This window comes from Sturnira hondurensis, unplaced genomic scaffold, assembly GCF_014824575.4.
Source record: "Sturnira hondurensis isolate 20B ecotype Veracruz unplaced genomic scaffold, ASM1482457v3 Scaffold0013378, whole genome shotgun sequence".
Classification (NCBI taxonomy): Eukaryota; Metazoa; Chordata; class Mammalia; order Chiroptera; family Phyllostomidae; genus Sturnira; species Sturnira hondurensis.
The window spans coordinates 760,780-781,749 of record NW_028086009.1 but is presented as its reverse complement, the minus strand read 5'-3'; the positions used below and the strand labels follow the sequence as shown (position 1 = coordinate 781,749).

Below are 20,970 nucleotides of genomic sequence, written 5' to 3'. Positions count from 1 at the left end.
ATGCCCCACTCAAAATGTTGCTCTCAGTTGAGAACACAGCGCCTGAAACCCAGCCTGACCATGCAAGCGCGACAGCTCTGGTCCTCCAGGTGCCATGGAGCACTTCCCAGTGCAGCTAGGAGCAGTGTTACATGAATAATTTATGCCACTATTAAAATCATGTTTGCAGAGACTATTTAATGGCACAAGATAATAAATGGAAAAATCAGGCTCAAAAATTGTATATACAGTATGATCCCAATTATATATAAAAATATAAATATGCAAAGGAAAAATCCTCAAAGGAAAAGCATCAAAATGTTACTGATTATATCTGAAGAGTGTAATCATGGGTGATTATGATTTTTGACTTTATCACCTTATGGTTTCCATATGAGCATGTTTTATTTTTATAATAAGAAAAAAATGTTATTTTTTTAAAAGATCCCTTCTGAGATCTTTTTATTGTGAACCCTTTTTATTGTGCTCTCAGATGAACCCTTCTGAGAATTCTTTATATTGTGACTCATTTTCCCTGATTTTCCTTATTTGGATTCTTTTAGATTCTTATGTCAAAATTTCATTTTCCCCCATTTCTTAGTTGTGTGGGATATAATAACCATGTAGTGTGCTAATAATCTTTCTGTTAAATGCTTCTGCTTTATACTGTAGTTCTATATGTAGCAGTTCTTACATCTATCTTTTTATTTATTATTATTTTTTAATTTTTATTGAATTTATTGGGTGACATTGATTAATACAATTATATAGTTTTCAGGTGTACAATTCTACAATATGTCAGCTGTGTATTGTATTGTGTGTTCACCACCCCAAGTTTTCTTTCTTTTTTTTTTTTTTAAAGATTTCGTATTTTGGCTTCTGCTGTAATGGGGCTTCAGGCCAGGGATCATTGGTGGGATCATCCAGAACACTTTTCAGAAGAGAAAGGGGTCGGGGCTACAGCTCTGTCCTCCTGGCTTGGCCAGCCAGTGAGTACATTCAGTGCAATGGCCTGACCAACTGTGGGCACCTCAGTAAAGTCAAGTTGAGGATGCCAAAGGCTCCAACAGTGATCCTGCAAAATGCTGCTGGAGCCACTAGCTCTCTTCTCTCTTGGGTACCTACCTGTCTTTAAGCGCCACCTTACTGCTCTCAGTAAGGTGAGTGAGTCCAGCGCACAGTAAGGTGCCACAATTACCTAGCCAAGTGAGTGCAGGAGTTTTAAATGGGGACTCTGTGGTTAGTTCAGTTTATATGGAGGGTGATTTAACATTGAGGGAAGGCATGTGTAGTTTTGGTTAATCATAAGGAGAGAAAGTAACTGACACAGTTGGTAATAAGAGGGTGAGTCATGGATGCAGCGCGCTCCTACTTCCCTGCCACTTTCCCGTTACCACGTACAGTTCCTCATATTGTGGATACTCATGTATATGTGTGAGTTCCCCACTGGACTCTGAATTCCCTGGGGAAGAGGACTTCACAAAGACTCTTTCTGTCTCACTCCAATGATGGGATTGGTGCTAGGCATAGAGGAAATACCCAGTATATACCAGAGTGAGAGAGAAAAGTAGGGAGAGAGAAAAGTAGGGGAAGGAAAGGAGGGGCAAGTTCTCTCTAAGGTGGGTAATCAGTGAACAAATGATCCTTTTAGTTCCTTTCATACTCCAGTCCTAAGAATGCAGAGAACCTTTTGTTTGCATTTCAGAGCTTCCTGCCTTGTCCCTGGTGCCCACATACGCTCACTGACTTTCTGTGTCCCTCTGTCACGGGCCCTTTTAGTTGGATTAGATCCCCAGTATCACCCCTGACTCTGGTTATTGACTTTTCCATGTATCCTCACTTCAAAAGGACAGGACAGTTAATTTCCAAAGAAACTGCTGACTTCATACTTTCTATGGCTTTTAAAGCTTTCGGCATGGAATCTCACCTATTTCTAATAGCATAAAGATGTAACTTATTTTAGAAATATTCCTTCTGAGGCTTACTGTAGTAACTTTCAGAAAACAACCTCCATCTCAACCTCTATGCCTTTACCATGCACGTGCTCACTCCTGGCTTATAGCAGAAGGGAAGGTCTATGTTAACAAATTAAGTGGCCCTCAAGAATTCACCAAATGTCATTGCTATTCTTTCTGTGAAGACATTCTTTCAGAAGATAGGTATAAGTGTCAGGATATTGATGAAGTATGGCTGGTAGGAAGGAATTTAGCTGTTTGAGGGAATAAGGAGGGCATTGCTCCAGCTTAATGGAGACAACCGGAGCATCTCAGATAGAGAAAAGGTATGTGTGTGTTTCATTTAAGAAAGAAAGAAAGAAAAACAGTTAAAAAAGATGTCAGACTTGGAGTTTTCCTAGAATGAGAAGCATCAGTATGGAAGTGAGTTGGCTTGAATCCATTATCCCACAGGATGAAATGACAGTGTTTTATAACTAGCACTGAACATACTTAGATAAGATACCTCAGTGCAGGAGCATTCCAGATTTACTTTCACATTATGTTAGAAGGCTTTCAGGTACTGTAGAATGGCTTTAGTCAGAGAAAGTAACATGGAATTCGTTCGTTCTTTATATGTAAAATGTATAGTATATTCTGGGAAATGATCTTACACAGTGTTCTCAACCTGGCTGAGCATCAGATTGCTTTGTAAGAGGGCCCTGTCATTCTCAAAGCAGCAGTTACTTATCAGTCAGGGCCATCAGTTGTTAAGTAACAAAAACTGAGCATAACTGATTTAGCCCACAGAATCTCCAATTCTGCAAAAAAGAATAAGGTCGTAAGACAAGGGAGATCAAAAGGAGGCTACCCAGCCAGACACGGGCAGGACAAAGCCACAGAACACAGGCAGGATGAGGTCACCAAGCCAGTCCAGGAAGGATGTGGCCACCTCCTCCTGTGTGGTCAGCCTGGGCCTGGATTTGGCCATCGGCTACTACTACTATACCCTCTGGGAGAGAGATCTGCTCTCTTCTGTTTCTCTGCATCCCTGTTCACAGGTTTTAAAACATCCTGGGCAGGGGAAGCCAACTGGCCAGTCCCGCTGGGCAAAGGAGTATCTGGTGTGTACCAGCGCCTATAATGGCAGGCCAGCTCTGCCTGCCACTTAGACTCTGAAGAGGGAAAGGGATTCAGGTGCTGGGCAGCCAAAGGGATGACAGATAGCCAGTGTGATTGGTGCCGGCTGTCAGTCAGTCTTGTTAATCCCTGCCAGAGTTCAGTAATGAGCAGGTGATTATCTCTCAAAATGCCAGCAGCTGCTGCCATCAGTTTGCTGCTGGTCGCTTAAGCATGTTTCCCTAGGGGTGCATCACAGGCTCCAAATTATATGTGGATTAACTACTGAAAAATCATGTACCATGTCTTCCTCTGGTGAAGCTGGACATACAGACAGGGCTGCTTGCTTTGTGTTTTAAAATTGGTAGAGATAGAGGTAGGCATGGGTGGGGAGAGGAGTGATAAGTCAAGGAACAGTGAAGGACAGTGGCTTTCAGAGGCTTTTTAAAAATGGTCTAGTAAGAGTTCCAGGAACATGATTTCAGAATTCAAATAATCACACTGGCAGTTGGACTTTTTTCCGTAGTTGGTAGAGAAACATAGGAGTTTGGCTCTAACCTTGGCAAGAATATAATATGACACAGTCTTCTTGCCTGGGTTGATGACCCATCTCTGTCCTTTAATTAAAGCCAAAAGTCCATTCTTGACTGTGATTATTCTTTTTACATCATCTATTTAGTACTCTAGCTACCAGTTTAGTACTCTAGACACCTGTATCCCTGTAGACAGGATTCGGGCAGATTTTAGGGATGTTTACACACCTCTGGAGGCAATATGGCAAATGATAAACAGCTATTTTTGTTAGGTGAAGGCAAACTGCTTCTGAGGATCTAGAGGGCAAGGGAAAGAAATGCATTAGTTAACATTTTTAATGCATACAGTTTTCCAGCAGAGATGTGTACTTGCTCCAACAACATACTACAAACTCCATTAGGAAAGAGCTTGTTAGCATTTACATCCTCTAATATAATAGATCTCAAAATCTAGAATTCTTTAAAAAGATCACTCAGGTCACTTAGAGCTGTGGGAAGGAATAGAGGCCTGGAATCCTCATCTGTAATGTGTGTCCCAGTAGCTGGGACCACACTTTGAGAAGCTGTGCTCTGTTGTCTCATTCCTTGAGCACAGCCCAAGGCAGAGGTGACCGAGCTGAAAACCTTTAAAATCAAGGGCATGCCTTTCAGTGTGGTTTTCCACAAACTAGATCCCCTCATTTTCAGACATTTTATTTTATTTTCACACCTTTTTATATTGCATTGATTATGCTATTACAGTTGTCCCAATTTTTCTCCTTTGGCTCCCCATCCAGCCAAAACCCCCACTCCCTTAGGCAATCCTTAACCCATAGTTCATGTCCACGGGTCATGCGTGTAAGTTCTTTGGCTACTCCATTTCCTATACTGTACTTTATATCCCCATGGCTATTCTGTAACTACCTCTGTGTACTTCTTAATCCCCTCGCTGCTTCACCCATTCCCCACACCCCCTCCCATCTGTCAACCATCAAAATACTCTCTGTATCCATGAGTCTGCCTCTGCACTGTTTGTTAGCCTAGTTTGTTTTTTAGATTCAGTTGATAGGCATGTGTTTATTGCCATTTTATTGTTCACAGTTTTGATCTTCCTTTTCTTAACTAAGTCCCTTTAATATTTCATATAGTAATGGCTTGATAATGATGAACTCCTTTAGTTTTTTCTGGTCTGGGAAACTCTTTATCTGTCCTTTGATTCTGAATGATAACTTTGCTTATCATTCAGATAAGGGTAGAGCAACGTTGGCTGTAGGTCCCTGCTTTTCATGATTTCAAATACTTCTTGCCAATCCTTCTAGCCTGCAAGAGTTTCTTTTGAAAAATCATCTGACAGTCTCATGGGAACTCCCCTGTAGGTAACTAACTACTATTCTCTTGCTGCTTTTAAGATTTTCTCTTTATCTTTAACCTTTTGGCATTTTAATTATGATGTGTCTTGGCATGGGCCTCTTTGCATCCATCTCGTGTGGGACTCTGTGTTCCCTAGATGTGCATTTCTAGTTCCTTCACCAAATTAGGGAAGCTTACTTTCATTATTTTTCAAATAGATTTCCAATTTCTTGCTCTTTTCTTCTCTTTCTGGCACCCCTGTGAAGTGAATGTTGGAATGCTTGAAGTTGTCCCAGAGGCTCCTTACAGTTTCCTCTTTTTTTTTTTTCCAACTCTTCTTTCTTCTTGTTGTTCTGATTGGTTGTTTTTTGGTTCCTTATGTTCAGTATCATTACTTTGATTGTCAGCTTCATCTGTTCTACTGTTGATTCCCTGTAAATTGTTTTTTATTTCCATTAGTATATCCTTTATTTTGGTCTGTGTCTTTTCTGTGTTGTTCGGGTCCTCACTATAAGTTCCTTGAGCATCCTTATAATCAGTGTTTTGAATTGTGCATTTGATAAATTGCTCATCTCCATTTTGTGTAGTTCTTTTTGTGGAGTTTTGATCTATTCTTTCATTTAAGCCATGTTTCTTTGTTTCCTCATTTTCGCTACCTCCATGTGTTTGTTGCCATGTGTTAGGTGAAGCTGCTATGACTCCCTATCTTGGTAGCATGGCCTAATGTAGTAGGCGTCCTGTAGTCTTGAGTGGCACAGCCTCCCATATCAACTAAGCTGGGTAATCAAGGTGTGCCCTTCATGCAGGCTGAGTACAACTTCCTGTTATAGTTGAGCCTTGATTGATGTTGGCACATCAATGGGAAGTATTTGGCCAGGTCAGCTAGCTGCAAGGACTGACTGTGACCACTGACCACCAACCTCTGTAGAGGATCCACTGTGCAGGGAAAGGGCGGTGGTGTTTCAGTGTGTCTGTAGCTGTCTACTGGGTGTCCACTGTAGATGTCTGGGTTTTCCCCGGTGGTCCAGGCCAGGGTCAGCCACCACCTGTTCTGCCTGAGACCACCCTGCATGAGCTACAAAGCAGTCTGCAGAGGGGTGCTATCTGTGCTGGACTTGGAGGTCCCCAGGCGACGCCAAACTAATCCAAAGCTAGCTGCTGCTAATGCCAAGCCTGGTATTAGCCAGATGTACAGGGGTGACAGGTTGCTGAGGTTGGTTGCTGCTTATTTGAGAGGATTTAGGAAGATATGAAGCCTGAGCCAAGATCAGCCATTCATATGGAAAAGCCACTGTTGACAGCTTGGGTGAGTCAGAGCCTTAGGGATTAGGGTGGGGGTAAGGGGCAGGGCGGGGGGGTGGCAAACAGCCTTAGTCAGGGTAATGGAGTCTCAGATATGGCACTACCCTGCCAGTTCTGTGGCTCTGTGGGGGAAGGGTTCAGAAAAGGAATAGTGGCTTCTGGCTACCCTTTTATCTGGGAGAAAGCTGTCTCCCAGCTCTTTTCCTGATACAAGACACTTCAGTTCCTCCCTGTAAGCCACTGGTGCCTTTCAAGCTGCTACCCTGGTGCTGGAGCTTAGAGGGAGTGAGTCAGAGTGAGTCCTTCTGCGAGCTTTTTAAGAAACTGCATGGGACTCCAGCATTTCTTCCATCAATTCAAACCTCACTGGTTTTTTACAGCCAAAAGTTATGAGGGCTAATCTTCCTGTCACTGGAACCCGTGGGGCGGGGACCCCTCACCCCCAAGATATCCCTCCTGAATTTTTATCCAACGCACGTGGGTGTGGGACCAGCCATTCCACATATCTGCCCCTCCTAACAGTCTGGATGGATGTAGTTTCTTTAGTTCCTTAGTTGTCAGACTTCCATTCAACTCGATTTCTGATGGTTCTGAGTGATGGTTATTCTGTAGTTTAGTTGTAATTTTGATGTAGTTGTGTGAAGAGACAAGCCATGTTTACCTATGCCTCCATCTACCACACCTTTTATTTTTGATAAAAACCTTTTTTTCCACATGAGAACTTACCCAGAAACCACTCTATCAAGCACGAGTTCTGTTCTGGTTGAAGTGATTCTAGGGCCCAAATCTGATGCATTCTGCATAGATTTCAGCCCCTTTAAGGGCCTAGGAGGCCACACGCCGAAAAGCGGTGGAGTCGATGTGACGGGCCTCCAAGCATGGACAGCGTGCGCTCTGCCTGTCTGCAGGTCGGGAGCTGGATGTTGTTGACTCCCCCAGTGTCTCACACAGGGAGGTGGTCAGATATTAGATCAGTGATTGTGGCAGTTTTGCTTTGGAGGGATCAGGGTTACCTGGATATCAGTCCCTTCTACTTCCTCATCGGCTGATATGTTCCTGGTTCCATTTCTTGTTTAAATGCTTTGTACTCCGTGTAGTCATACAAAGTTTCTGGCAAACTCCAAATTCAATACAGCTGATGAATTGAAACCATTTTTCTGTGGCGGAAGCTAGATGTTACAAAAATAACTCTTTTGTGTTTTTCTATGAGAGCCTTGAATCTGTTTGGAAAGTAGCTGGGATTTGAGTAATGGATAATACTCATTAAATGAAGTCATATGCAAGTCAGATATGTCCTCTTCCAGCTGAAGGGCCTGGCAAAGGGTGCGAAGGCAGCCATCGTGACAAAGAGCAGTGCCTCCTGGCGGTGCAGGGGAGGGGGTCACAGAATAATTTTACATTGTATTGCTGGTTGGTTATTTTTCTTTATTTTCCCACTATGAATAAAGAAAAAAAGGGCGTTGTGAAAGTAAGAATGTTGAGAAAGGAAACTTAAGTATCTTTCCTAGATCTTGATTATGGAAGAGTATGAATTGGTCTAGAGTTTTGGGGCTGATGGAAAGCAAAGCGAGGCTGTGGCTGAGCCAGGAGTTCCCTGAGGCCAGGCGCTTTCCGCCAGATTGGGGTTTATTGTGATTAAAGTATGATTGACAAATAGTAAGAAAAACATCAAGCAGTATCTCGGGCATTTACTTTTCAAACACCTTGAAATTAAAAGAAGTGGTTTTTACTTGTTGATGTTGCATACATTTAGTTCATTAATAAAGCTATACTTTTATTACAAATATCTCAAATAAACTTTATACTTTGCTTAATTAGGCCACATTTCAATGGCCATTGCCACACTGTGGTAGCGTGGTACCTGAAATCACAGGTCAGGATTATTTTGAAGGGTTATTTTAAATGTTAGAAAACATGTTGAAGGTTAAATCTGTAAAACTAAGGACCTAATTCTCCTGCTTAATGGTGGTTTTTGGATGAGGAAGCTGGAATTGAAGCCTCCATTATTCCCTGGGGCCTTGACTTATCTCTTTTGGGATTGAAGAAGGACCAAATAAATAGAACTTATCCTCCTCAGGGAAAAGCGATATAGAGGGACAAAGAAGTCCATATTTTGAGATTTTAAAAATCTCCTTTATTACAAATAAAGCAGATAGTGTAGAGCAGGGGTGTCAAACTCATTTTTACCAGGGACCACATCAGCCTCACGGTTGCCTTCAAAGGGCCGAATATACTTTTAGGACTGTATGAATGTAACTACTCCTGAACAGTAAAGCAAGAGCTTGGCACTGCTGCCAGGTAGAAACACGGTGCTGCTTGGATAAAACAAAGTGGAGGCCAGATTCGGCCCTCAGGCCTTGTGTTTGCCATCAGTGCTGTAAGTGTGGCTTGTGTCTGCAGGCAGACAGGTTTCCTAATATTGGACTGGAAAATAAGACAGGCCTCCTAGGGATACCACCAGCTCCTTTCTGGGGAAGGAGCAGAACAGAATGAGTTCTCTGCCCACAGGGTGGCTCCAAAGAGAAGGGTAAAGTGAGGGGTTAAGACAGGGCCACTGTATGTCCTGGCTCACAGCCCCTGGGCATCTCAGCACATTTTTTACAGTGCCCTTAGGCCAAAAGAAATAACAAACATTTCCATTTATTAAGTTAGTTAGGTTTACATAACTTAATAGGAGTAGTAAGCTAGGTGTCTGACAAGCGTCCTGTGGTTCTCCTGAAAATATTCCACAGAGCCCCTGGGTTTGCTGTGGCACCCAAGGCACTGTGGTGCATAGTTTGGAAAATACAGTCTCCTTCAGAACTCAAAAGTAAGATTAAGTCCCTTCTTATTCTTTTAATAGAGTGAATGAATGAGGGAGTAGAAAGGAGGCTGGGAGCATCACTCTGATGGAGCCTCCTCCACAGGGAAGAAAACTTTAGGAGAGGGAAGAAACATACTCTTGTCCCAAAGTGTCGCCAAAGTATCCAGGTTTCAGCTCAGAGTTATCCCAGAGCTGATGTGACTCCCAGCCTAGGAGACTGGACAGTGTGTGTAATACAAGCTAAACCTTTCGATGTTCTTAATACCACACCTATATCAGGAAGAGAAATGGAAAATGAGGTGATAATCCCAGGGACGTAGGTAGAATTCCACGTTTCTGTAGCCTGCCCTTTCAGTTCTGCATGCCTGAAGTCAGGTATTATGAAGGCCAAGAGTAAACTTGTTTTCACTGGACTAAGTTAGATACAGACTGTCATTTCTACAGAGCCTCTGAGCACACAGTTTTTTGTCTTTGTCCATAGCTCTAAATGGAAGCATAGCCTATAGAGAGAAAAGTGGAGCCCTGGCTGGTATAGCTCAGTGGATTGAGCACAGGCTTGCAAACCACATAATCGTGGTTCGATTCCCAGTCAGGGCACATGCTTGGGTTGCAGGCCAGTTCCCGGCAGGCGCCAGTTCCCAGCAGGGGATGCACGAGAAGCAACCATACATTGATGTTTCCCTTCCCCTCTAAAGATAAATAAATAAAATCTTTAAAAAAAAGAGGCCCTCTCTGTCCACTAAGATAATATACCCCCATCCTCTACCACTGTCAGTCACTGCCTCCATCCTGCTTTATTTAAAAAAAAAAAAAAGAATAGCTGAGCTTTTCATGTTTACTTCGATCCTGACAGTAAAATGGCCACTGCATTATAATGCAATACTTCTATTAATAATGAAAATTAATATGTGGTGGGTTTCTAATCATAAACAACTAAATACTTTCTGTGTATGCCTGTCGTTATACCACAGAACCATGCCCTGGCTGCATTTATAGCTGGATTTGGTCAAGTGTGCATTTCAATTAGTCAGATTTGCCTCATCAGAGCAACACCAGGATTAGCAAAATATGAATTGTTAAATATCCAAAAAAAAACTTACCAAAGTAGTTAAGTATTTAATTCCTTTGTGTTAAAATTTTATCATGCCAAACTGAGCACATAAACGTAAGAGCTTGCAACATGTCAATGAGAATGCTTTATTGTTTTACCTGTATACCTCCTCCACCCCACCCTGCAAAAAAAAGCACCTTCCAGAATGAAGTGCTAGGAAATTTGCTCTGCATCACTGCCTTCAGAAGAGGCGGTGTTGAGTAGAATACCTGAAGTGAGAAGACGGGGTATGGCTGTCACCACGATTACCTGTGGAAGGAAGTGGGCTGGTCACTTAATGGGAGATGGTGGCGGAAGAACGCCTGTTGGGGGAGATCCAGAGCTCTTCTGAAGAGGCTTGCTGCACAGGACCAGTGCCCCAGCCTCGCCTGCCATGCTACAGACACTTCCTGTGTTACCTTTTCTTTGCTCCTTCCTCAGGCACTATCAGATGCCGTCTCACTCTGCTTCTTCCCCACCCCATGTCGACCTGGGTGTCCTCAGCTCGTGTTCTTCTATTCAGCTGCACTCCTCCAGTGGTCACCATAGCTTTCAGGAGCTTCCTCAGAGGCTCAGGTTCCTCGTCAGTAAAATGGGGGATAATTGATAACCTCTGCCTACTTCATAGAGTGATTATGAGGCTCAAATGAAATGTATGTTAAAGCATTTTGTTAACTGCAAAATGCTACATAAATGTCATGTGTTATAAATCATTAGCTGGTCTATTCCTCAGCTAAAGCATTTTTATGTATATTTTACTCACCCTCTGAACAATTCTTTGTCAAGTAGCAAATGTAAATGCTGCTGTTTTTTCCTGCTTGGATTATGGTGATTCTTTTGCAACTTTATGATGTAGGCTGAATCTTTAAGTACTCCTTTGGCTCATATTGCTTCCCCTGAACACCCATGCAAGATCATAATCCATAAAACACAGAGGCAATAACTCCTTTTAATTGCCAGGAGTTCATCATTTGCTAAGTTCTAACTGCAGTCACTTAGACACTTGTCTTGAAAAGCCTGTCTCTGTGTATTCCATAGAGCCGAGACTGTGTGAAACTGGGCCCTCCTGCCGAAGGAGAAGTCATCCAAGTCAAGTGGCCTGATGGCAAACTCTATGGGGCAAAATATCTCGGATTGAATGTGGCCCACATGTACCAGGTGAGTGCTGCCCAGTGTCTGATGCTTGCTGAGATGGACAGGAGGAGCCAGAGAGCAGAGAGTATATCCAGTGTGCTACTGAGCAATAAGTAGTATCAATATAGGGTGCCTCAATTTATAAAGGAGGCAAAGATTTGATGTCTGACGACCCAAGTATTAGAGTTTATTACCATGTCTGACACTGGAAAACCCTAATGACATTTGGTGAATGGTAAGGGCAATTATTAGGCTCAAAGATAAGCAATTGGATGCAAGACTGCTCTCCTCTGTTTTCATTGTATGGGGAGAGACCAGTTTATCTCACCATAAGCCAAGATGATGATGGCTGTGCATGAGCCAGTAGCCCCTGAATTTGTGGCTTTTGCCTGAGAGACGTGGCCCCCATTGGGCATCTCAGGAAACCTAAACCAATGCTGCATATGTGGCCAGTTACAGACCCAAACTTAAGGGGGTGCTGTTTACTGAAAATATAGCTACCAGCTACATATTCTGCTCATGGAAGGACTCTACATTTTATTGAAGAGTATACAAGTAAAAAAATGAATTTCATCTCTATCAAAAATGAGAATGACATAGATTTAACAAGAAAACAATGTGGATAGCACATGTACATTTATATTCCTTTAGAAAGACTTTAAAGGACAAATTTATTAAAATCAATATTCTATAGTATTTTCAGTACACAATGACAGAAATCAACATTCTCAGGCTAAGTAGTAGAGTAAAACAGGAAGATTGAAGTTAAAGAAGAAAAAGCAAGAAGGTTCAGGCCTATCAAGTTAGAAAAAATCTTGAGAATAAGATGGCCAGTTTCAGTAGAAAAGTTGTTCAAAGACCAGTAAGGGACAAGGACTTAAATGGGAGAGTTCATTGTAAGACTGGAATCAGGAACTGATTGAGCACAGTGCAATTAAAAGTGTTCAAAGAAGTTGGAAAACTTAGAGAAGAACATTTTGTGAAGTCTAGAAAAACCCAGAAGGAGTGGGGAGAGGAATATATATATATATATATATATATATATATATATATATATATAGTGTGTGTGTGTGTGCGTGTGTATGTGAGTGAGTGGTGAGTGTAGAGACCATTTTTCCCTTGGTATTCGTGGCAGTGTTAAGTTCCAGGTTCGGGTCATTTATAGTAGGGTGTGTACTGGAGCTTCTTTACATCAGAATGTCCAAAAGTAGACAAAAATCACAAGACAAGTTGATAATACTGGAGACTCCTAGAAAAGAAGCATTATTACATCATTCAAAAGAAAGTAATTGCATTTAATTAAACAATAAATGCAAAAAAGAAGCATCTCACATGTAACAAAGCTATGTGCCTACATGAAAAGTATAATATATGAACATGTTGAAATTCAGGCTAATAAGTAATCAGTGTGTTGAGTCGAATTTATGATGGACTGTCAACATAGAACTATGAGCATATTTACAGACATGATGAAAAAGTTAAGACTAATATTAAAATTGTCTCTCAAGTACAAGTAGTTTAAAGTAGTTTAGAATTCCTCATTAAAGCAGTGGCCTTTTGAGATTATTTTGTGTTTTGTGTCTAATTATTCAACCTTGTCATTGAGTAGGCAAGGACATTTATAAAAATAGACATAACTAAAATACCTACTGCACAGTGATAAGAGTCCCGAGTATGTGTATTTTGGGACCCTTATAGTAGCCCTATAAGGTAGGTGTCTTTTACTCTTATTTTATGAATGAGGGCAGAAAGGATCATTGAATTTAATAATCTGTTTAAGGGCACACATCTGGTCAAGGGAAAGGCCAGAATTTGCTCTCAGTTCTGCCCCAACTGTGGTCAACAACCCTCCCAGATTGCTAGGGACAGTCCCTGATTTTAGCCCCGAAGTACTGCATCCGGGAGACCCTTCCTTTCTGGGCAAACCAGGACGGTTGGTCACCGTAGCATACTCCCCTGTTCATTTTATAATTGCCCTTTTCTCTTGTAGATTTTTCAAATAATCTAAAACCAAGAAAGGTAGGCACAGGTGGTTCTAGCTATGCTATCAAATTGTATAAGTGAGGTGACACCTTGGCCTAGTTAAATATTAAAGAAACCATTCTGCTAGAACAAGGCCAGAAGAAAAGCCTTCTCTCCTCAGCCTGCTGAGTGAGTGTACCAGGGAGAGCTGGCCTGTGACTGAGACCTGATTCCAGCGTGCTGTTTCAGCTCAGTCAGCTGTGAGCGGGGCATGGATAATTAGTAACTATATATTTTGTTATAATATTTTATAAACTCCAGCATATTTTTATTAACCCAGCTCCATGGTTTAACGTAACCTTTCATCTACAAGTATAAGCATGCTTTTATTTCTTAAAAGTAAAGCATTCAGACAAACAGACAAGTTAGGGACTTCAAAGATATTCTGAGTGGTTCGGAGTTAGAACGTGTTAGGAATTCTACGCTGTCCACATCCTTTTTGTTGTTTCCCCCTGAAAGAGTTCACTTGGGGTTAAACCTGAACCAAGAACAGTCCCTTCATGACGAATTTCCCCTGGATGCCCCACATTTCTGTTAACCAGCGTCACACCCTTTTCTCTGAAAACTCCTAAAATGTTGGAAAAAGTGGATTTTGAAATTATTGCTCCCACTTGATTAGCTTAAAAAATTTTTAAACATTTTCATTTTAGGTGATATTTTTGCACATTAATGGTTTAATTGTTATATGGGTGAGACATGGGATTTTCCTGGCCGTTTGCTTGAATTTGACAAATGTAAGTGCTAAATATTAAAGCTCTGTAAGAACTTGAGATATTATTTTATCTGGGAGGATTATCATATCATCATTTCTTTCTCATAGAGAAACAGCTCTCCCTTTTATGTCGTCAGAACCTCTTAAAGGAACATCTGGTACTGATAGGCCCAGCCTGTCTTAAATTGGCCACCTCTCAGGTTTTGAGAAATTACTTGAGCAGCAGCTACTTTTCTTTTTGCTTTGGGGAGTAAAGTGTTCATATCACGTATTCTAAGACAGCGATTTTCAAGAATTTCAGCTTGTTTGAAAACATATTTTGTTCTTAGTTTGATAAGGGAAAGACCCTTTCTTCCTTCCTTGGCTGTTGGCTGGTTCCCTTGTTTATTCTGCTTCATCGTTTTCTTCTTTTTTTGTCATTAATTTGAACACTGAAAAAAGTGGTCAGTGTTTGTTTGTTTTTTAATATATATCATGATGTTTTATTTTTCATTAGGTTGAATTTGAAGATGGATCCCAGATAGCAATGAAGCGAGAGGACATCTACACTTTAGATGAAGAGTTACCCAAGAGAGTGAAAGCTCGTTTTGTAAGTGCTGGCACATGCCACTCAGGGACCTGCCCTGTGATTCCCTAATCCTCTCCCAGCGGGAAACGTGCGAGGCCTCCGGGTTTTTGAAGAAAGTCATTGCAACTTTTCCCTTATTTTTTTAAATATTTTATTTATTTATCCTTAGAGGGGAAGGGAAGGAGGGAAATATCAATGTATGGTTGCTTCTGGTGAGTGCCCTGCTAAGAACTGGCCTGCAACCCAGGCATGTGCCCTGACTGGGAATTGAACTGTGATCGTGTGGTTCACAGCTGCCGCCCCCCCCGCACTCAATCCACTGAGCTGTACCAGCCAGGGCTTTTTTTTTTTAATTTTGTTTATTTATCTTTAGAGGGGAAGAGGAAGGAGAGACGGAGAGAAATATCAGTGTATGGTTGCCTCTCGGGTGTCCCCTGCTGGGAACTGGCGCCTGCTGGGGACTGGCCTGCAACCCAGGCATGTGCCCTGACTGGGAATCGAACCACAATCCTCTGTTTTGCAGGCCCGTGCACAATCCACTGAGCTACACCAGCCAGGGCATAACTTTTCCCTTATTGAAACCTATTGAATGCAAACCTCAAATTTGACCCAAATCAGGGAAACTGGTATTGGTTCCATATTCTTTTCTAATGATGCTTCTTTGTGTTAACATTTATTGGCATACGTGATAGTTGTTGAAGGTGTGCTCTCTCCAGCAAGGCATTGACAGTCTTGGTAGTAGAAGCAACAGTAAAAGAAAGCTTTTAGTAGTAGATTAAAGGGGACTCACTCAGCATAAGCGACTCTACTTTCCTGTAGCCTTATCATATATTGATTAATTTCTCTGCCTTCTGTTTTACATCTAACAAAGACCTAAAAACCTGAATAACTTGTCTGTCAGAAGTTTGTTAATATTTGTGTCAGTTCGTAGTTAAACTAAGCCCTCACTTTTATAACAAAAGGAATAAAGAAAGCCCAAATGCCAGTTGCGTGGGTAATACTAAAGCAGTTCAGTAAAAAAGAAAGTGCTGTTGGTTTCAAGCCCAGCACATACCATTAAAAGACAAATAAACATGGAAAAATAATCAAAACTGAAGTCGTTAAAAAATATAATTCACAAAACTTAGTTTTCATTATTGTATCATAAAATATTTAGTGGACCCTGAAATGAAGTCAGTTTTACTCATTTAGAATTTCCTTCTACTGCATCTGCAAAATGATAACTACTGAACAGGGACATTTTAATGAATGGGATTTTTCTAACTAAAATGAAAATTCTTTTCTGAATAAGTAACACCCTTAGTTTTAGTTAGTTGCTTCTACTAACAAGATTGTACATGCTTATGATATACTTTTTTGCAGTGATAGAGTTACTGTAGATTGATTTGGAAAAAACCATGGGTTTTCTAAAATGTCCAGTTTTATATTTAGTTCCTTTTCCATCAGGTGGGATCCTGAGACCAGGCAATTGCATCACATGTGAGCTGACTTTCTGTCTTAGCTGCTTCCCTGACAGGAAGTTACTTCAAAGTGAAATAGTCAAGAGAAGAGTGATAGTAACCATAGTGACACCTACCCAGAGGGCACAGAGGAGACCACAGGTCTGACAGGAGATTAATCACTGGATGACAAACTGCAGAGAAAGAAAAAAATCAAATACTTTTATTGTAAAGACATCAGCTAAATCTTAACAAACCTAAAAACTGAGTAACTTGTCAGTGTTCTAGGTCTTAAAATCTGTTGAGAACAACTTCATTTGAAGATGCTGGAGATAGCTGCCTCTCATTGTGTGCTCCTGTCTTCCATGGTTTCCTCCTCCTCTGCCTTCTCCTCTTTCTCTTTTTTTTTTAATTAAAAAAAACCTTTTTTAAAATTGTTTAGAGATTTTGAGAAGGGGAAATGGACCAGGGAGCCCTCTGAAAGTCTTTCAGGCCTCTGACTTTCTAATCCGTGTGCTGTTAACCACCCTGTGAGCCTGGTCTGGTGGATTTCACATACTATTACTTAATCGTTATTTTAAAAAATCTTCCTGCTTTCTCCTCTGAGACCACAATCTCTTTGTTCCACGTTAGATTTGTCTCCAGTATCAGGATACCCTCTCATGTAGCTTTATTTGAACTCAGCTCCTGAGTTTTCTAGGGTCCATTTCCCTGAACATTTACACCAAATCCAACCTTCCTTCTTTAAATTTCTAGAGGAAAAATGTTAATTAAGAAAAGACAGTGAAAAATACATCACATCTGTAGTCTGACTGAAACCTGTTATGTCAAACAGTTGGCCCTAGTAGAAAATTTCTTCAGAAAGAAAGGTTCACAGTTGCTAAGTGCAGTCTGCTTGTACTGAGTCAAAGACTTGGGTGCTCCTGTTGTAGCAAACTGCCTTTTCCTTTGGGTTGGTGTATAATGCTCTAGCTTATGGTTAGTTTGTCTATGACTGCTTTTTTTTCCAGTTGGCAAAACAAAACTAATTGGAAAACTCATTGATGGAAGATATTTATAGCTAGAGAAATCTCTCTTGTGTGTTTTTAAGTAGGGGTGAGTTAGCAGCCCTCACTGGGAGGCCCCCATGTTTTAATGACCGTGCTCACCCAGACACACGCTGACTTGGAGAGAAATTTTTCAAAAGAGTCAGCAGTCCACCTCAGTGATTGTGCTGGGTTCTATGCCACTAACTTCAGAAACAGCCCCATTACTTTTTATGGTCTCACAGAATAACCATAGCAACGGTGCATAATTAACTACAGAGAAGAGCTACTGGTAAATTGGCTTCATTATTGTGTTTGAGAGGCTGAGTTTTGCTCTTCCACACTGTGGCAACACCTTCATGGATGTTTTATTTTTCCTATGATAACTTTAGCACTTACAAAAGGAAAAGGTCACTCAAAGGAAGTACTTTGCCAAGAATAAATGAAACAAAAATTCTTTTCTCCCAGTGGCAGAGGGTGCCCACCAATCCGCAGTCTTTCCTGGTGAAACAAGGCCGCGTCTGGGGGAGCCTTGGAGGCAGCCTGTTCCCCAGGATAATTATCTCTAGCTGGCGGGGAACGTGCCTGCTTGTGTACTTGGGTCCATTTTTTAGTTTTCAAGTCTCCTTGCAACTATTCCATTGTTTACCTCTTTTCCATGCCTGACTATGTGTTTTCAAGCCCTAAAAGTTGGACTGTGTTGCCTCTGTCACCAACCAGAGGAGGCAGCCACAGTGACATAGTAAGATGCACTACATGTTGGAGTTATTGTGGACTTTACCTGAGCATAACAGAAAAAGCCCACATGCCTTCCCCCAGCTAACACTTGCTGAGCAGTGACTAAGGGCTGGGCATTTTGCCTGGTGTTGAGAACATGTAAAGTTTGCTACTCAGTCTCTCATCTCCTCACCCTCACAGTGGTGAGTGGGTTAGGAAACCCCTAATGGGGAGAAACTGGCCTGTCCCTTATCCCTGCCATTGTCCTCATTCTACCACATTAACATGTAAAGTGTTATAGAAACCCAAAAGAAGGGCCCTCAAATTTGCCTGTGGCAGAGAAGATGGAATATCTTCCATGCAGAGGAGACAGTGCATAAAGACAGAAATGCACAAGAGCCAGTAGTGTGGCCGGGACCCACAAACAAGTCAGTGTGACTGGAGCATGGGGCAGGATTCTGCCAGGTTATGCAGGTCCAGCCTACAGAGGTGGGATGTTATCTTGAAGGCAGTGGGACTATTGAAGTATTATAAGGATAATGTCATTTAGTCAGAAAGTTTATAGAGAATGGTCATCTCCTGGTTCTACAGAAAATAGCCAGTGTGTGTATGTGTGTGGTGGGGGTAGGTGTAGCTTTTGTTGCAATGCTTTAGAAGAGGAATTGTGAGGACCTGCCCCATGGGGTCAGTAGCATTAAAGAATAAAGGGTGGAGGGCTTCATGTAGGAGAGGGTTCTAGACAGGCTAGGGCAGGGGGAAGTTTACGGTGACTTTTAGGTTTCAGATCGGTGTAGCTAGATGGGTGGGAAGAGTTGTGCCATTTATGAAATATAGTCAGGACAGCAATGGAGAAGGAAAAATTTTAGTTCAATTTAGTACAGGTTGATTCAAAGTGCCTCTAAGATAAGAACTCCGAGATGCTCGCTGGACTGTTGGACATGCGGGCCTGAGCACAGGAGGAGGTCTGGACTGCAGTGACAGGTGTCAGCATCACAGGAGTAGATGCAGGAATTGAAGCCATGAATAGTGGGTGTGAAGACCCAGGGTACATATGTGGAAAGAAGGCCGTATGCAAAATCCTGGGGGCATCAGAGGTGAGCAAATAGTTAAAAGGGGGAACCCCTGAGACATCCACAGTGAGCAACCAGAGGAGTTGGAGATACAGGAGGGGCTTATGACAGAGGAAAGAGCATTGAGCAATAATTAGGTGACAGAAGGGGCAGATATTTTTAGGATAGAAAAGTGTCATAGGAACTAGGACATGAGCAAGGACAGTTTCAGGGAGGTTGTCAGGGCAGGGGCCCACTCCTAGGAATAGGAGTGAGTTAGAGATGACTGTCAACAAATTCCTCAAAAATCTGGTTGGGCAGGAGCCAGAGGGAAGATGGAGAGTGAGGGAGATTTAAATGAGAAGATTTCAGTCCTGCTTGTGTTGGGGGAAGTCCCTGGGGGTTGGAGATCTTGAAGAAAGAGGCTCTAGATGGAGGCAGGAGACTGGCATGGGTAGGAAGGTTCCAGAGCCACCTGTGTGGGGCCCTTCCATCCTGGGCTGGTCACCTGTCTCTGGCACCCCGTCTCCTGCTGTCTGGACCAGATCTTTGTACATTCTTGTCATATCAAATGCCATGCCCTTCTGCAATGTAACACTGGCTAATTTTAGTCCACAGCCTCTGATATGAGATTTGAAGACACATTTTATGGAACAGACATAATCCAAGGGGAGAAAAAGAGACAAAGAATGCTGAGCTCCCGGTTTAAGAATGAATATGTGGATGACCCCGTGTACCGCACTTTTTTGAAGAGCTCTTTCCAGAAGAAGTGCCAGAAGAGACAGTAGTCCTTGTGTCCCGCTGCAGGACACAGAGCAGCTTGGGCCAGAGAGGAAAGGCGAGGGGACAGCCATGGGCTGTGCCATGTGTTCCTGCAGCAGGTGACAGAGTGGCTCTGACAGTGGAGAACTAGGCTTCCTGGAGTATGGTAACCCAGACTGCAAACTACACACGCCATTCATTGGATACAACAACCTGGAGTCATCCCCTGCTCTTGCTTTCACTTGCAAGCAATTGTCTTTATGATCCCAAAGGATTTTTCTAAGTGAAAGGAATTACTAGTGAATCACCCACCGAAAAAGCCACTGCCAGAGGATGTGGGTCACCAAGTGTGGCTTAGGCCCCTAGTCAGGGAACTTCCCTCCCCAGCCCAGCGGTGGGATCCTCAACACCCACGTGGGAGGGTGATAATTTATATATTTTCCACAGTCAGGGAAGGACTCTCACTTATTTGTTTCAAATGGCATTTTTTATAAAACATTTTTAAAACGCAATGGCATGTATGGTAATGAGATTTACCCGTGTGCTATCTCTATTTCCCTTGTACAGAACTTTTGCATTTTTTTATATCCCTATTGTTTTTGACTGTATCTGATGAGAATTAAGTTGCTGGCCTTTGTGAAATTTCTGGCTCTTGAGAAAGAATTCTTATGAACTGTATGGGAATTTTATATATTTAAAGAGGGAAATCTGGGGCTGTTATTTTTAAACACTTTTTTTCATAATACATATTCTGAGTAGATATTTATAAAATATGTTTCTTTCATTATGTGTTTGTTAAATTAGAGTTTAAATAAATATGCTTTGATGCATAGTTTTGAATTAATATGATTTTTCCTTTTTAAAACAGCCTGAAAATGTACTAGTGTTTAAAAATAAAGATTTCCATTTTCTCCAGTTCTGTCTTCTGACTTGCTTATTCATCTAGGTTGCAACCAATAGAAGGACAAGTTTTATTTGGGAGCTGGCCATCAAGAGATGCTGGCACACAGGTTTGTCAGACCCTCCTCCTCCTGTGGACTTTTGTAAGTCGCTTTGGACAGAGGACCGAACATTTGTGGCAGATCACTGGGATAAAGGCTTTGCTGCCCACCTGCAGTGCCCATTGGAGCGCTTTCCTCAGCCCCTCCTCCTAGGCTGGAAGAAACCAGAGCAACTAGAGTCTGCAGCTCTTTTCCTCCCAGGGGTCTATGTCCCCGGTTACCATTAGAAGAGACTGTGTGAGTCCTCCCACCCCTCTCCTCACTTTGTAGAGGATGAGTCAGGAATAGGCAGGCAAGGGATGGCCCAAAGTCACACAGTCCCCAGTAATGCTTCAGTGAACTGTGGCCACAGGGATGCTGCTCAATAGCTGCAAAATCTGTGGCCTGTGCAAGAAGCACTTCTTTCACATAGGAGTCTGTAGATCGGTGGATCCAGGCCAGGCTTGGCTGGC

At 42.1% G+C, this 20,970-nt stretch overlaps 1 protein-coding gene across 2 annotated transcripts in view; it reads left to right on the top strand.

Annotated features, from left to right (window-relative positions):
- The window catches only part of KDM4C (lysine demethylase 4C), a 404,720-nt gene extending 384,510 nt beyond the window's left edge, over positions 1 to 20,210 (top strand). For both annotated transcript variants that reach the window (XM_037061395.1, XM_037061394.1), the window contains 3 exons: positions 11,128 to 11,247; positions 14,454 to 14,546; positions 19,367 to 20,210. In XM_037061395.1, coding sequence (XP_036917290.1) covers positions 11,128 to 11,247; positions 14,454 to 14,546; positions 19,367 to 19,543 — 390 coding nt within the window. In that variant the 3' untranslated portion in view covers positions 19,544 to 20,210. The remainder of the gene's footprint in view (positions 1 to 11,127; positions 11,248 to 14,453; positions 14,547 to 19,366) is intronic.
- The last annotated feature ends 760 nt before the right edge of the window (positions 20,211 to 20,970 follow it).